Consider the following 18048-nt stretch of genomic DNA (forward strand, 5'->3'; position numbering starts at 1 on the left):
AAAAGCACACTTGCTCTGCTAACACTAACTGCTTTGCTCTTAAGTCTATTGGTGAACACTGAGTTACAAATGGAAGTATAAACAATGGATATGTGTAGTAGGTCATCAGTACTTGGGAGCTTTCATTTCCAAATGACATTCTGGTTTTGTGTTTCTAGATTTTTAATATTATATATTGATTTCTGTTTTTGTAGAGCATCAGACTGTTGAACTTGCCTATCAGCGTCATTCGCTTGCAGAACTGAAGGAAATGCTACCAGTGGAGGTAGAAGTACCAATGCTTAGCTCCCTAGAGCAGGGCTGGTGGCTTCGTCTGGGTTTCAATCCAGCCTCCATAGAAACTTTGGAGCAATTAAGTATGGATGCCAGTAATGCAAACAGTTTGCATCCTACTGAAGTAGAAACATTCACACAGTTTACATCATATCAGTTAGAAAGTAAGTATCTTCTTTTAAAAAAGTGATAAAAAGGAAAAGATAGATACTTCCACAGAGAATCACAGTGACAATTACATATCTCCAAGAAGGAAGGAAATGTAAGATTTCTTATTCTAAAGAACAAAATGTTTTATATCAATACGACATGACAACACTACTACAATTGAGGTGTACTTTCACAAATTTAGAACAAATTGTAGGAACAAAAGGATTTAACTAGACAAAGTTATTTTTTCTGTTAATGTGCAGGTGAAAAGTGGCCTCCACTAACCATAGTATTTTTTGATAAAATAGTTTCATACAATAGAATTTCATAACAAATAGTAATTTTGCATTGAAATATTTCAATAAAGCAGATGGTTGTACAGTCCTATCTGCAGAAGGTCAGCAGAGAGAATATGTTACAGTGAAAATTCTTTATTTTGTGTTGCTATTCAGAAGGTTTTTCTATACTGGGTATGGTTTCAAATATGAACCACTCATAAACTTCAGAATTTCTTATGGACCATTATGCATACTTATAATCAAACTTCAACAGAAAATGCTAAAGGTTATTTACATTTTATTATATAACTATGGCTTGACTGCAAAGCACCAGTTGTGGTTGTAGAACTCCAAGGACTGACAGTAACATGATATATTGTGAAATGGGCATTGCTCATGAAAGAACATTTCCACTTAACTACTTTTTACATATTACAAAGTTTTTAGCTACTGTGTTTAACAGGGATGTGCAGCAGCAATGGAAAAAATTGCAGTTCTAGTGAAGCACATATTTGGAGGGACCAAATTGCATGCTTTACCTGTGTTTTTCCTCTAAAAAAACCTAAACTGTTAATCTTTTAATCGTTCTTCCTAATGAAATGTGTTGCATCCAACTTCCTACAAATCTAACACCTGTTAAGTACCATGCAGACGGTGAATACTTCTCCAAACAGTAGCATGGCCTTTTGTTTCTCTATATTGTACATTTTCACTTAGAACTAATCAGTACAAATTTTCTAAAAGCAGATCGTAATGACCTGGGAAGGCAGAAAGAAGCAATTAAAAATGCTTTCTCTGTAATTATCCAAAAATAGTTAACTCCAACTGGGAGAAAGAAAATAAAAAATCTATGTTGCAGCAGAAAAATTAAATTTTATTTTTTTAGGATGGCTTGAAGAGAGGAATTCTGTGACAAACCAGGAGCTGCTTTCTGCTGAAAGACATCAGTCAGACAAAGTAATAAATCTTTGCATGTCGCCACAGACTCAAAGGCAGTGCTTTGCCCCGCATATGGGTGCTGCATCATCTACCAAAATTCACAGTACAAATACATCTGTAGAAGAGATTACTGGAGGAAGCATGAAAAAGAATAAGGTAGAAGAGGCAATTTATTTCTTCAACCAAGAATATAAAACCCCCAAATCATCTGAATCAGTCAGCTGTAAAGATGCATCTTCTAAGCAAGACAACTCATCCAGTAGTCGAAAGCCTGCATCATTTCCACTTGCCACAAAATGGGACAATGATGATTCTGATCTGAGCAACTTTATCATGCTGAGATCGAAACATACTCTCACCCAAAGAGAGAAAAAAAATGATGTAAATAGTACTGAAAAAGGTATGTGAACCAGTTTATTCTGCCATTTTTCCAGGTTTAATTGTGCACTTGTATACCGGTTACAATAGATGTTAGTTTATGCCAGATTTATGAGGAAAAAATCTTTTGACGTCAATGGTGACATTTTTATGATTTTTAATGTAGCTGAATTTTCAGCTAAGGATCCTATCTTTTGTTTTTTCCTTTAGATAATGTTAGAGGATTTTTGTTTGTTTGGGTTGGGGGGGTGCATTGGCTTTGAGTTTGGGTGGGTTTTCTTTTGTGCTGGAAGTGTTTTTTAATAAAATAAACATATGAGTTTATTCCTGTTCTGACAAAGTTGCTGTAAATGGTGTTTACTCCAGAAGATCTTTTTTGTCTGTATGTTCTGAATTGGATCTTCTGACCTCTTTGGAGATATAGTAGTTATCAATTGTAGTTATCAAATAGTAATTATCAATACTGTTACTTTTGTAGGACCAACATAGCCTAGACAATGAACAAGAGTTAAAGGTCTTGTCTGAAAAGAACTGTTCGAGCCAGTTACCTTGGTGCAAACTGCATCAAACAATGAGACAAAACAAATCTTAGGGAGAACAGGAAGCTGTTGGTAGCCCTGTCCTTGTTGATGACAACGCTTATGAAAGAATCACAGGCTATGAGTTGAGCATTGCAGAAATGCAAAATAGCAGAGAGGGAAAAGAAAAAAGTCCTTATTAATTTTAGAAAGATATATTTGTGACACAAAGTATCAGGAGACAGTGACGTATTTCCAGATTCACTTTTCATAGATTCATAGATTCATAGACTTCTAGGTTGGAAAAGACCTTAGAGATCATCGAGTCCAACCGTCCCTAATCCCCATTAAACCATATCGCTAAATAGGTCATCCACCCTATTCTTAAACACATCCAGGGATGGGGACTCAACCACCTCCCTGGGCAGCCTATTCCAGTGGCTGACAACCCTTTCAGAGAAGAAATACTTCCTAACATCCAACCTGAATCTCCCCTGACTAAGCTTATACCCATTTCCTCTTGTTCTATCACCCATCACTAATGTAAAGAGCCCTTCCCCTACCTCCCCACCATCTTTTCTCAAGTATTTGTAGGCTGTAATCAGGTCTCCCCTCAGCCTCCTCTTCTCCAGGCTAAACAGCCCCAACTCCCTCAGCCGCTCCTCATAAGTTTTATTTTCCAGCCCCTTGACCAGTTTAGTCGCCCTTCTTTGGACTCGCTCCAGGAGCTCAATATCTCTCTTAAAACGAGGAGCCCAAAACTGGACACAATATTCCAGGTGCGGCCTCAATAAATAATAATAAAAGGCCTCAATAAATGCGGCCTTTATCCTTTCAGGATAAAGTTGTATTAAAAAGAATATTTTTCACTTCTTGGACTTGTGTGGCAGAATTTTCACAATCTATGCTTCAGCTATATGTCCAGCATTAAAAAAAAAAGATCAAAACTGCTACATAATTTGCCGATCACAAGTGGTGTTCCTCAGGGCTCAGTATTGGGGCTGATTCTGTTTAATATCTTCATCAATGATGTGAATGAGGGGATCAAGTCCATCCTCAGTAAGTTTGCAGATGATACCAAGTTGGGTGGGAGTGTTGATCTGCTTGAGGGTAGGAAGGCTCTACAGAGGGATCTGGGCAGGCTGGATCGATGGGCTGAGGCCATTTGTATGAGGTTCAACAAGGCTGAGTGCCAGATCCTGCACTTGGGTCACCACAGTCCCATGCAATGCTACAGCCTTGGGGAAGAGTGGCTGGAAAGCTGCTGGGTGGAAAAGGACCTAGGGATGTTGATCGGTAGCTGACTGAATACGAGCCAGCAGTGTGCCCAGGTGACCAAGAAGGCCAATAGCATCCTGGCTTGTATCAGAAATAGTGTTGCCAGCAGGACTAAGGAAGGGATCGTCCCTGGGTACTTGGCACCGGTGTGACCACACCTTGAATACTGTGTTCAGTTTTGGGCCCCTCACTTCAAGAAAGACACTGAGGTGCTGGAGTGTGTCCAAAGCAGGGCTACAAAGCTGGTGAAGGGTCTGGAGCGCAAGTCTTATGAGGAGCAGCTGAGGGAACTGGGGTTGTTTAGCCTGGAGAAAAGGAGGCTGAGGGGAGACCTTATCGGTCTCTACAACTACCTGAAAAGAGGTTGTAGTGAGGTGGGTGTCAGTGTCTTTTCCCAGGTAACAAGTGTTAGGATAAGAGGGAACAGCCTCTAGTTGTGGCAGGGGAGGTTTAGTTGGATACTAGGAAAAATTTCTTCACTGAAAGGGTTGTGAGCATTGGACCAAGCTGCCCAGGGCAGTGGTTGAGTCACCATTCCTGGTGGTATTTAACACATGTGTAGATGTGGTGCTTAGGGACGTGGTTTAGTGGTGGATTTGGCAGTGTTAGGTTAGCAGTTGGACTTGATGATCTTGAAGGTCTCTTCCAACCTAAATGATTCTGTGATTCTGTAAAAGCTTTCAAGAACAATTCCTATAGAATAGAATTACGATGTTTATTTAGTTGTAAGCTTATGTAATCTGGTGGAGGAAATTACTTCTTGGTAAAATTCATCTGACACTAGTGGACAATGCGTAAAACACTTCCGTGGCCTCAGAAAGCAAGAATCTCGATTTTCAAGAGATCAAGATACCTGAACTGAAGTATGCTACCATCTAGTGAACTCGGACCAGAACTGCATCTCCTAACAAAGAATCCAGATGTATTGGAAAACAAGCTATGTTACGTTTAGAAGTAGGCTTCTGGAGGTTTGAGTTCAATGCTGTTTAGAATATGTTTACAGGTGGAGCTCAGTGTTGCAGATCAGGTATGTCTGATATATACAGAGCTCATTAAATGATATAGGTCTTACCACACTGATGTAGAAATTATGTAGATTATTGTATATTTTTTGTAATAATGAAAAGTTTTTATTAAGACTTATTCTAAATTTAACTGAAAATAAGGAATACAGCACTACTTGTAGGGCTCTTTCTCTGTCGTCTTTGTTGTTTGGCTTATTTATTAAAGATGTCATTGTGTATAATATTTATTTCAGAAAATACACAGGGGGGAAGCAATAGAAACAGTTCATTGGTCCAATTTTGAACCCTGTATAGCTTTTCAAAATCAGGAAGGTTTTATAACTTAACTAGAAGAAAAATTCTTTTTTTTTTCTTTCTGTCTCTTTATGATCAGTTGGTTTTCTGAGGAAACTGACGTTCTTAACTAGAAAAAAACAGCATATTTAGGAAACATCTATTCAGCCAGAACCCCTTTCAGGAACAAAGAGGTAGAGCTGCCAAAGGAAGCTTTGTGAGCAGAAGCTGTAGCTCATGCTTCAGTATTTATAAGGAAGAAGGGAAGGAGACTTAGAAATACTAACAAATTGCAAGAGATAGCTATAAGACAGGAGTAAAAGTTCTTTTCAATAAGCAGGTTGTTTGTTTGTTTGTTTTCCCTGCCATTTGCAGCTTCCATGTTCTTTCTGGATTGTTTACAGTATCTAACCTTTTCTACTTACGCCCACTGAGATATTTTTCATAGTCTGAGCTCCTTGTAGTCAGCAGCATCTTTCCTTTCATACACGTTTTTGCTCCATATAAAGGCATATGAGCTTTCCTATGGAGCTATATTATAGACCTGTAGTACCAGCTCCTTAATTTTCCCAGTTCTGTATTTCTGCCCTAAGGAAGAGGAAACTGATAATGCCTGACTTCTCGGGCTGTGAAGGCTGACAGGGCCCCATCTCTCTCTGTGTCTCGAAGGATTTTTCATACTATATGAGCCCATGAAAACAGTAAAGAAGTTCATTAAAAGAAAATGTGTCATAGAAAATACTTAATTTCAAAATACCTTTGTATGAAGAGTCATTTGTAGAATAGTTTTCTTATTCATTGAGCTGATTTTGTGATCTTTGTATCTAAATGTTCACTTGTGGTTTAATGATGTAGTGGTACAACCTGAAGAACAGCATATGCACGTTCACAAAGAGGACAGTTCTGTTTGTGAGACTGTAAGAATAGAGGAAAAAGAAAAAGAGAATGAGGACAGTGTCACAGTTGATATTCAAGCATCAGGTATAGTATTTTGGGATATGCTTGATTTTATATAGTTGGCAATATAATTTTATATTAAATAGTACTACTCGGACAAATCTGGAAATTACTAGGCTTAGTCTCTACTCCGTGTGACTGAAAGCATTTCAAATAGATGGATATTTATTTTGACACATGTGAGAACAGGATGTGGAATTCTGCCTTAAGACTAGTGCCTATTGCATGCAAACTAAAAGCTACTGACTTTGAGTTATGTCTGATCTAAATCAGTGGACATGAAATCTCTTCATGCTCATTGGTACCCTCAAATTATTATTCTGCATTTTTTTCTCTGATAGAGTAAATGACAGAATTGGAGACGGAAGAGATTGGCAGGAATTTTGGTAGGAAATCTTGTAACCGGTTCGAAGGATTCCTATGCGCAAATCTTACCCAACACTCTATTTTTATGGAAAAACACAACAGTATTTATTGCTGTGTCATAACTTTGCAAAAAGCAGTTACTAGCAAGAGCACAACAGTATTTAGTGCTCTGATATAGCCTTGCAGAAGCAGTTACTACATATTGTTTCCCTTTCTGAGAGTCTTACCATCCCGACTAAGCCCGAGACTCCGCTGAGCAGGAGGGTGTCAGTTAATGAGTTTATTGTGCAGAAGGGAGGTAGGCACGGCACCTTCAAGGTGTCCCCTGTCTGTTTGTAGAGTGTGCTCTGTAGCTTCCCCCACTCGGCTCTGAGCCATCTCTTTTATACCCTCAACAGAGTCTGTGGAAAGGTACTGACTAGGTGTTGCTGCACGCATGGCCAGTGCGTGCAACAAGGCCTGCCAAGCATGTGCTCTGATGGCTAAGGTGTTTTTTTCGGATCACCACATGTTGTTCAAGAACAACCCTCCCAGCTCCCTTTTTCAAGGTTACATTCTCACAGATGAGTCCAGGTTGTAATTGTATCTGTTAAATAACAATCCCCCCCACTTCCCTTTCTCACAGTTGAGTCCAGTTAGTCATTTTCCATTGTGGCCCTACACGGACCATCATCTACAATCCCTTACGCAAATGTCTTTAACACAGTAGTAATCCACAATGGATTTATCTCATACGTAACTGATCCTTACCCTGTGAACTCTAACTGTTCTACTTTTCAAGGCATTGTTTCAAAGAACGTGCACTGACAACAGTTTTGTCATGCAGTAGGAATGGTGGAGAAGAACCTGGAAGATATTTATCCAAGATAAATATCTTTATTTATCAGCCTCAAATTAAGCACATCCATTGCTAGAAAGTTGTTGACCTAGCACAGAAATACGTCTGTTCCAACCCTGTGCTTAACGGGAGTCTCCTTCACAGAACCAGTGAAAGAGTAGATCAGTATTTTCATCTGTTCCCATCTGAGATGGGAATCACATAGCAACTATAAGCTTATTTTTTAATAATTTTTTAAAATAAATTTTAAAGCAAGCCTCCTTTAATGCAACTGGGAAAAAAATTAAAGCTTTTCTGCAGTCAAAACAAAAATCAGCATTTTGCAAAGGTAGTATTTGTTGGGACTGAATGTCCTATTACAGTCCTTGAAATGAAGGCTGTTTCACCATGTGGCCTTGCACATGAAGGAAAGGAATCTCTCTTAAAACCAAGCTGTAGCCAAAAAAGAGATTAGAAGGATTCACACCAGTATTTACTTAACAGTGAAACATTGAAGATGCATGATTAGAAATACACTTTAAAAAGAAAATGATGCATTAGTACAGGAATGCCTAAATAAAATTATACAATGGGCATCCAAAATACTATAGTATCTGACCTCTTTCCGTAAAGGCTGAAAAACTGGATGTAATAATATACATTTCTTTATAATCCTTAAAAATACGAAGTTATTAATTGCTCTTATGAAATAGTGCATTGACCAAATGAATTTAAGTCAGCTGCTATTCAAATAATTCATATAGATCAGTTGAAAATGTTTTTGAAAAGTGATAGCAAATCATTCCATTTTCATTGGAAATGAAGAATCACAGAGTTCTGGTCTTGGTGATGTGATTAACTCAACTATAATTTTAAAAAATGGGTATGGAAGAGTTTTTCACTTTCTTACCTGAGGAAAAGCACATCCCTTTCAACTCATTCAGCAATCGACAGCTCTGTCATGGTTGCTAATAGCTGGAAACTTAGTTGTAGTTGTAAACAATTGTAAAACAGCCACCCAGAAGCTGTTAAGAAGTGTTAGTATGAAAGAACAAAGAGACTAACAGATCGGCTTGTTTTGCCTTGCTAGGCAAAGACGTTAGAAGTTAAATACCAGGGAAGGAGAAGGGCTGTTTAAGTTGAAGTTACAGTAACAAATGGATATAAAGGGACTAAGTCTAAGTTTAGACTACAAAGTAGAAGGCGACTGCAGAACAATGGAATAATAGTACAAGCTTAGTGGGAGTCAGAGGAGTAGAAAATCCTAAATTTTCATTATGGATTTTGATCACTTTATGAAATGCATGGAATGACATAGTTGCCTGCTGTAAGAAGCAGCTTAATTCTACCACCCAGGAGGCTCCCAGGCAAGAAACTGTTTTCTATTAATGTTAAGCCTTTAATGAAGAAGACTGTTCTTTGTGTTTTGCTAGGTCTTTCCAATATTCTTGTCCAGTAGTAGTATATGAAACCAAACTTTATTATTGTGTTTTGTTTATTGTGCTATCCAGAAAGCCAATGCCAGGCATACTGCCTTTTGGAAGAAGCAGCCGTTCCTGTTCTAAAAGATTTGGCACATCTGGGTGTACTTGCTTCTGTAAATTGGAGCTTTGACAGTATTAAATTCGATCACACAAGGTTTTTCTTAAAACAGCAAGAGAAAGTGATATGCGATAATTTTAAAGAAGGTATGTATTTTTTTAAAAAAATTGGTTTTTTCATCTTCAATACCAATACGTGTTTAATTGGTGACACAAGGTTCAAGACGTTTGGTAAATTAATGATAAAACTTTCAGCAGATGATCTTGTAGAGTTACAGTAATTGATTTCCTCTTTTATTTTCAAAATAATATCTCCTACTTCTTCAGCATTACATTTATTAACCTGAATATTGTAATACAAATAGTATTCTAATTTAATTTTCTTTTAAAATATTGTAGATATGCTTCAGAAATGTTGCTTTTATATCAGACAAAATGTTTAGTTTTTTTAAAGTTAGATTTTAAAATTAAAAGCTGCCTAATTGTTTTTGTTGTTTCTCTCCTTTTAGTAGTTATTGTTTGTCACACCTGTATGATCAAAAATGCTAAGCTTAAGTTAGAAATGAGGAGAAAAAAAATCATATTAATTTGATGTCTTTCTAACTTAATTTCTCTCCTATCTGGCATGTGAAAACCCTATAGAGCCAGAAAAATGAAAGCAAAAACCAGCAAAATCAGTGACACCTTACAAGGATTTTTTGGCTGTAGATAAAAGAGAGGGGCAGGAAAACCTCAAAGCAAAATACAGACTGTGTTTTAGGAAGATTTAGAAAGCTATTGTGTATTTTGGATTATTTTTTGAGTTGTACTGCCCATAGTTGAGAACTAGTTGTGAGAATAACATAGCAGGCTGTCTACTACCTGCCAAGTTTTTATATTGTGTCAAAAGTTGTGCTATAAACTTTAGCTACCTACTGTGCTTAATGTATTTTTCTCAAAATAAAACACATGATAATGAAATTACAAATGAGAGAGAAGGCAAACAAAAATAATGTTAGTGGTCTCCACAGAATGACCGCCTATGATCTATAGAATTACTATATTAAAAATGTCAGCAGAAGGGTTCTCTTAGTTCGAGAAAGCTTACAAAAAATCAAACATCATCTTCACAAACATGAGGGAGAAACTCAGTATCTATATCTGTATCAGTGAATCACAGAAAGGAAAACATGGCTGAGGAAAGTGTACAGAGAACTACTACTGCTTCTCAAGATCAAGGAGAAAATATGTGAGAGTCTGCATTTCAATTCAAGATTATTTTTTGTTTAAAATACCAAAAAAAAAGTCAAAGATTGATTTAGCTACTCTTATGTGCACTGAAGAGACAGAAAAGTGCAGGGGAGGTCTTGTGTTGTATTTTGTCCCCGACTAAATAAGCAGAAGGAGATAAGAATTTTCCTGCTGGAAGGTCCCTAGAAACATAGAAATGAGGAAGACTGTAACTTATCAAATCTATTCCTAATGAATATTTTTTTAACTGTGTGGGAGATTCCAAAACGTCCCTGATAACTTACTTCACTCTTTTATTGCCTTCCTGGTTTTAAATACTTTCACAATATCCAGTCTCATTCCACTTTACCCCAGAGTGTGATGATGCATTTTCTCACTAATCTCCCAGTGAACATAGAAAACAATCACTTACTGTGATGGTATTGGTCTATTAGAATATTATTGTTCCCCTGCTGGTCTTTTCTTTCTGCACTAAATATCACCAAATGCTTCAGTCTTTCACCATAAAATGTGGTTTCTTACTGTCTTGCTTTGTTTCTAAATGACCTGTATTCCTCACCGAGTTTTTATGGTAAGTGGTATCAAGAACTGGAGACAGTTTCAGAACTTTCACTGACAGAGTTGAACAGTCACTTTCTATCTTTTGATGCAGCATAGTGGCAAGATCTTTGTCTTCCATGCTGTTTCTAGCTAATTCTTCAGTATGCTGTGTTCGTAAGTTTGATTTTTCCTTGCTAAGTGCTTCACTTGTCTTTTTGAATTAAAAGCTGCGTTGATCGCCTTACACAGAACTAGCTAATATTTTTCTTGTATAATACATCTCATTCAGTAATTCCTTGATCAGCTGTAGTCATTTGTTCTTAATTAACTTCCTCAACCATTTTTTAGCATCTTGAAGTATCCTTTTTATTACGAAGTCCACTTACTCTGCAGGAGTCACATATTTCCTTTCTTAACATAATGAACTACACCACTCCCTGTGTGCAATTCCTCAAAATACCTTCCTTCTTCAGACTAGGAATTCCTTCCTGTTCAGTCAAATCCTTGAAGATTTATTCAAAATGGGTACATAATACAGAATAGGTAGCCCATAAATTGTTCAATTTACTCTGTTGGTCAAAGAAGAAGCAGATGTCCTCCAAATTTACCTTCTCAAAGAAGGTTAAGAGGTTAATTGGATGTGGGCAAGGTGATACCATAGGTTAAGACTCTACGTGGATCCTTATTGGAAGACAATAGAAATTTTTCTCGTGATATGTGTGAAGACTAGCCAAGTCCAAATCATTTGCCATAAAGACTGTGGCTTTTATAGTCTACAATTTGTTGGAAAGGTTCTGCATTGATTAGTGGATAATCTGCCATTTTGATTTCTTGGAAAGAGTTCTGAAATGTTTGGAAAATGGGTTAGATGAAATTACAGTGCTGTTGAAAAATATAGTGATTTGACTAGTCAGATGAGGAAGTAGTAGTGTAAGTAGCGGGGCTTGTATGACAGACCAAAAGGTGGGAAATTTGTCAGTTTCCATGTGTATTTAAAGATCGCCTTACTAAAATCAGACGGACGGTGTGGATTTAATGGCACACCTAGGGGAACTGTTAATCCTTCCTCCAGCAAGCACCATCTATCCCTACACACCTTTCACAAACACTTCCCTGTGTGTCACTTGCTCTGAGTCAGGTGACGTGGGAGAAGTTGTGCTGTATCATAAGCTATTCGCCAAGACCACCAGATCTGGCCTTTCAAGATTGTGTCCGTTTGTCCTGGTTTCAGCTGGGACAGAGTTAGCTCTTCTTTTTAGCAGCTAGAAGAGCTCCGTGTTTTGGTTTTACTCAGAGGCTCGCTCTGAAAAGATTGTTGATAGCAAGTTGATGTTTGTGGTTGGAAGTGAGACACCAAGGACTTTTCAGTGTGTCGTGTTCTGGCCGGAGTGCAGAAGCACGGCAGGATAAGGGGGGAGCATAGCTGGGACAAGGGGGACACGATTCCCCTTGTGATCTGTGGTGGAACTTAAGATTGAGGGCCGAACTGGCCAATTAGTATTCCATATCATGCAGCGTCATGCCCAGTATAAAAGTGAGGGGCAGACGGACAGAAGGGCTTTTGCACTTCGGCTCTTTCGCCGCTTCTGCTCCTTTGCGCTTCTGCGCTTTTGCTCTGTTGCCTTGTTTTTCTCTCCCTTCCAGTACTCCCACTCTCGGAGCACGATCTCTCTCTCTTCCTCTCTATTTCGGGGCCTCGCGTTCGTCCAGGATTGCAGCTTTGGGATGAGACGGGCTTTGGATAAGAGGGGATGGTGAGCATCTACACTGTGTATTAAATCATCTGTATTAAATTGTTCTTATCTCAACCCACGGGTTTCCCGTTTCTCCTTTAATTCTCTGCTTCTTCCCTGGGGCTGGGGGAGGGTGAGTGACCGCCTGTGTAGGGTTTGGTTGCCGGAGCGGCCTAACCCACGACACTGTTTAAGTGTGTTTAATGAAAATTCTGAGATACCAAGATCTTTTAAATTGATTACGTATGTATAGAATGATTTGTGAAATTTTATACAGACCACACCTGTGTCTTCTTTTTATGCAGGTAAAATGGATGAGAAGGAGATCATGCTATTCAGACATGCTGCCCTGGTGCACCTGCTGGTGACAGTTCGAGATCTTCTTTTAGCATGTGGCTTGGACACAGCACTAGGTTTGTTTTCTGTAGTGAATAATGATACTCAGAAACCCGATGCTGAGTCCATCCTTCAGGTTTGTAGGCTGTGATTCTTTACCATCGGTATATCTCCAGCATAGCTTCTGTATGGTATTCAACCCCCTTGGTTTTATTTCTATTCTATCATTTGAAATCAATTCACGACAGGTTGTACTTGATAGTGTATAGGCTCAGTTCATGACTGATATACCACTGTTTATGTTATTACATGAATTTGCCTAAAAAACATACATGTGAACTACCGTGTATATAATACGTTGTCTGGTATCTCAGAAGGACAAATTTTCATTGGAATCTCTGTGTAGAAACTGAGAAACATATAAAAACGGGAGGTCTTTTGTTGTTTACAGCCGATCTTCTGCAAGTGTGGAACAAAATATTCTTCAGCTCCTTGGAAATTAGGTACTTAAAACTGAGAGCATTTTAAGCAAAATCTGGAATACTATCTAAGGTATCACGAGGCAGGGAGTTTGAAGTTACAGTCCAATTCTTAGCACTGAACTCACACATATTTATTTTTTTTTTTAGCTTTTCTGATCTCCTGCTATTCATATTTGGAATATGAAAATTTGTTGTAACCCAATTTTATCCCTGAATTAATAATGCCATGCTTGTCAAGTTCCCATGTTGTGTATTGTAAATTTTCAGATACATCTATTGGAATAGATTCATAAGGAGCTGAAGTCAACTTTTATGAATGCCCTAGAAAGTCAAGCTCCCTCTGTCTTTGCAGGAGATAAGACAGTTCAGAGCATCTCATTTCAGTCATTCTGAATTGCCCCTTGATGGAGGGTGTTTCCTTAAAATTGATGTAAAATGGAAAACATCTGCCATAAATCGAACAGCGGGGAAAGGACATTATTTTGTATTCTCTTATTTCTAGCAATAATGGAGTAGGAAGAAAAATACGGAATGAATATATAAGTAGAATCCTAAGTAGAATTCTTTTCTACAATTACTGTAAACAATGTAGGAGGATGAGAGGGAGGTAAATGAGTAGTTCTTTCTCCTCTGTTCTTCTGGAGCAAAAGCACTCCTAGATGATATTTCAGAATTACGCAGCACCTGTCCTTCCAGATCCCAGCAACACCTCACACAGAAAACTGCACAAGTAAAAAAGATATGAAAAAATCTTAGAAAATTGAGCCAGTTACTAAGTAAGCCCTATAATACTCACTACTGTGGTGATGTTGTGCTGTGCTGTGTGATTTATCGCAGTTATCTAGAGAGTATTTATTCTTTATGCATTTTCAAATGACCCCAGCATTGTTTACCGTTTATATACAAGAGAATCATAGAATCATAGAATGGTTAGGGCTGGAAGGGACCTCAAAGATCATCTAGTTCCAACCCCCCTGCCATGGGCAGGGAAACCCTCCACTACACCAGGTTGCCCAAAGCCTCATCCAACCTGGCCTTGAACACTTCCAGGGATGGGGCATCTACAGCTTCTCTGGGCAACCTGTTCCAGTGCCTCACCACCCTCTGAGTGAAAAATTTCTTCCTTATATCTAACCTAAATCTGCCCTCTTTCAGTTTAAATCCATTTCCCCTTGTCCTATCACTACACGCCCTTGTAAAAAGTCCCTCTCCAGCTTTTCTGTAGCCCCTTTAGGCACTGGAAGGCTGCTGGAAGGTCTCCCTGGAGCCTTCTCTTCTCCAGGCTGAACAGCCCCAACTGTCTCAGCCTGTCTTCATAGCAGAGGTGCTCCAGCCCTCGGATCATCTTCGTGGCCCTCCTCTGGATCCACTCCAGCAGCTCCATGTCCTTCTTGTGTTGGGAGGCATCATTCAGAGTTGAGAAATAGTTATTATAATAATAAGAAAAGTGGTGAAAGCACAGGACAAGTAAAGCTTGGGACAGTGGAAATATGAATAAAGTTGTTATTTATTAAAAACTATATAGCCTAGTTAAACATGACAGTGCTGCTGCTACTATCTGCGGCTATAGAGCTCAACGTTCCATAATTCTAGCTGGACTCATATAGCAGATGCTAAAGGAGGCATAGCGGTTTTATAAAGTCCACTTATGTACCTGGTTAGTAGTAATAGTATCCTTCCATATTGATGAGCCATTAAATTTTCATCATTTTTGTGCAAGATACCTTCACATAAATCTTAAATTTATGTGTAGATTAAACACAAACTTTGGCAATTATCATTTGTCACTGCAATTATTTCTTTTGTTGTTTTATTGACAGGTTATTTGTCTAAGGCAAAGGATATCTATAAAAACATCTTAGAATCCTGTTTGAATAACATCTGGAGGCAGTTGAAGGTTGTGCAGTACAGCAGCCAGAAAAAGCATGAAACAAATCCCAAAGTAACAGAGCTTCAGTGTCAAATGTTAAAGTGGATGCAGAGTTATGGAGGGGGACACAGTGTTAAGGTTAACAACGTAAACAATTTCTCTAAGCAAAAAACCTGCTCCAAACTATTTGAATAATTTTAAAACAATATTTCAACAAGGGTTGGTTTATGGAAGAAAGTCTTATAATTACCTACTCAACTCACAGTATCTGTTAAATAAGGGTTACATAAAGTTTAAGACCTCCTCTGTCAGGAGCCGTGCAGGTTTCTGTTTAATCGAATCTTCCCTTGTTGCATGACTGAAATAAGATGCATACAAGTTTTAACATTGCCAGAGCTTCATCATGTTGCAGGTGGTTTTGTTTCTCTGGGAAGTATATTACATCACTTACTGAAAATTTGTTATAACCTTTTATTTGAAGGCCTCAATCTTCTGGTGCAAAGAGAATCAGAGCACAAGTCAGGATTGTGTACTGGTACGGCGTGGCTCAGAGGACACACGCCATGAGGTATATGGGTATTGTTACCCACAGGTGCCCTTTGCTTGCCCATGTATCAGGCCAATCCTCTGGCGTTATAATTACATAAGCAAATATCCATTAGTGATAGTTACGGCAAGGAGGATAGAGTTGTGGAGGAGATTCATGTTACCTGAAGATATTTTTCTTCTGGATATGTGAATGTTTTGGGTGATACCATGCAGTGCAAAGCACCTTTTTCTTTTGCAGAATATTTATTATTTATTTGCAGAATATTTATTATTTATTTACAGAATATTTATCACATAATGAAACAGAAGGAGTAAATTTTTAAGTGTTCTGACTGTTTGGAATAGAATTTATGCTGCTGAGCACTTAGCCAAAAAAGATGAATCTTCAAGCTTACTTTAATTTATTTTAACTTTTTTCCATACTTCCTGGAGCTTTCTTCTTTTGTTTCTGTTAAGAATTATGTTAAGAGCTCTAAACGTATTTTCATTAAATTTTCCTGAGAACAAAAATATAATAGCTTATTGTACACCCTTTTAGAATTTAAAATGGAAATGTAGCAACCAAACCTGAATGGTGTTGATTGTCCTGGTGTTGATTGTCCTGTCCTTCAATAGACCCTCTAAGTTGATTTCGGCATCATTTTCTTCTTTTTAAGAGTAACACATTTTGCTGTGTGATACCAGGATTGTGCTGTACTAGGAGACATATGAGAACTTTGTCATCTTAATGTCAGCTCAGTTACAATTTTGCTTTTCTTCTGAACTCCACTAAATATGATTTTTTAAATTTTTAACTGTAAATCTCCTGAGTTTTGACTTGCTTGCTTGGCTCAAATTTAAAGTCATGCACACATACCCATGCAATGTAAGAATATATATGATTTTGTACCCATTACAGTATTGTTTACTGTTCCCTAAAATTCAGAGACAGGTTTCAATGAGCCCAAATAGGCAGAAGACGTATTCCAGTTTTAATAAGAAGTTGTACTGAACAAGCCGTTTCCTGTGCTATCACATCAGCATCAGTTATTATCATGTGAAATATGATAATCTGTTTATCCCTTTATTAGTCAAAATTGTTATTGATGCAGGATTATAATGAGATGTTTCCTTTGCAAGCAAGAAGTTGCTAATGGAATAGAGTAAACTGAACTTTACTCTTTGTTTCATTATATTTGTACTCATGATTAGATAGAGCATGACTAGAAATGTCATCCAGCTCACGACAACATGTAATGAGTATGCTGTTGTACCACATGTGAAAAGTAGATCTGCATTTTAAAACGCAGTTGTCTAAAACTGCTTAAAATGAGCCAGTGAGTTGTGAGGTAGCTGTTCTGTGCACCAACATATAGAAATTGAAATTTGCCTTAAGCTTGTCAGGCTGACCAATATCCAGAAGTTCTTTTCTGACAAGATCTAACACACTGTTAATATTTACACGTATAATTATCTCACGTCTGTAAGTCTTAAGAGTTAGACAGTGCCATGTGCCTCCTTAGAAATTTTATCTTGTGTGCACCATGAAAACTGTCTATACATTGGCATAAAAGTTCAGAGATCATCCTGTCTGAAAGTATGGTGTAAATCCTGTATGTGTGCACATATTCTTCTTTACATGCTTTGATTATGTGGCACAAGTTCAGTTTCTTTCAGTTGAAATGGTGGACAAAGTAAATACCTTCTCTGGTAGTGATTCTTTTTAAAACTGTGTCAGTTTGGTAGATTCTCATCCTTTTCAACGTTTTCACCTTAAGCAGTATTTAATGAGTCTCAGAGATAAGTGATCTCTGGCAGGAGCACTTCAGTGTACTCCGTCTATGGTCTGGAAAATATTTCTACTTAGATCAGCAGTACATCCAGTACCACTCTCTGGTACATGACCATCTTGAAGGCTGAATTCTAGATATCTTCAGTTTAAATTTTGCCTCCATAGGGATAATGCCTCTAATGTGACAGTAATAATGTGTCTAGTGTAACGGTAATAATGTGGTATAATATCTTTAGATAATATCTTTAAATAGCATTTTTACTTTGAATCAAATATTCCTGTTTAAGATTTCTTCTAGAACAGCTTTTTTTATAAAACTGAATTCCGATGCTGATGTCTTCTATAATATTGTTTCTCCAACTCTTGTAATAATGCACGCATACACCTGAATTTCAAATTGTTGGCGATAAGAGAAAAACTGCCAGCAAAACTTCAACGTTGAATATGGGGAAAGCAGACTTTGTGCTGCTGAAGGAGCTAATTAGTAATGTCCCCTGGAAATCTGCTTTTGAAGGTATTGGGGTCCAGGAATGCTGGTCAGTTTTTGAGAGCCATCTCTTAAGAGCACAGGAGCAGGCAACTTCAAAGTGTTGGAAGTCAAGCAAGCAGAGCAGAAGGCTGGCTTGGCTGAGCAGAGGTCTTCTTCCAGAACTTAGATGGAAAAGGAAAGTATACAGACATTGGAAGCAAGGACAGGTGACACAGTAGGACTACAGAGATGCTTGTTCATCACTGTAGGCAGGA

The 18048-nt window shown here is 38.0% G+C and overlaps 1 protein-coding gene across 2 annotated transcripts in view; it reads left to right on the forward strand.

Moving 5' to 3' along the window:
• The window catches only part of SHOC1 (shortage in chiasmata 1), a 60529-nt gene that overhangs the window by 25313 nt on the left and 17168 nt on the right, over window positions 1-18048 (forward strand). For both annotated transcript variants that reach the window (XM_086629951.1, XM_086629949.1), the window contains exons 11-16: window positions 195-437; window positions 1588-2040; window positions 5968-6093; window positions 8764-8940; window positions 12602-12709; window positions 14935-15122. In XM_086629951.1, the coding sequence (XP_086486077.1) occupies window positions 195-437; window positions 1588-2040; window positions 5968-6093; window positions 8764-8940; window positions 12602-12709; window positions 14935-15122 (1295 nt within the window). The remainder of the gene's footprint in view (window positions 1-194; window positions 438-1587; window positions 2041-5967; window positions 6094-8763; window positions 8941-12601; window positions 12710-14934; window positions 15123-18048) is intronic.

This window comes from Tauraco erythrolophus, chromosome Z (genome assembly GCF_009769465.1).
Source record: "Tauraco erythrolophus isolate bTauEry1 chromosome Z, bTauEry1.pri, whole genome shotgun sequence".
NCBI lineage: Eukaryota > Metazoa > Chordata > Aves > Musophagiformes > Musophagidae > Tauraco > Tauraco erythrolophus.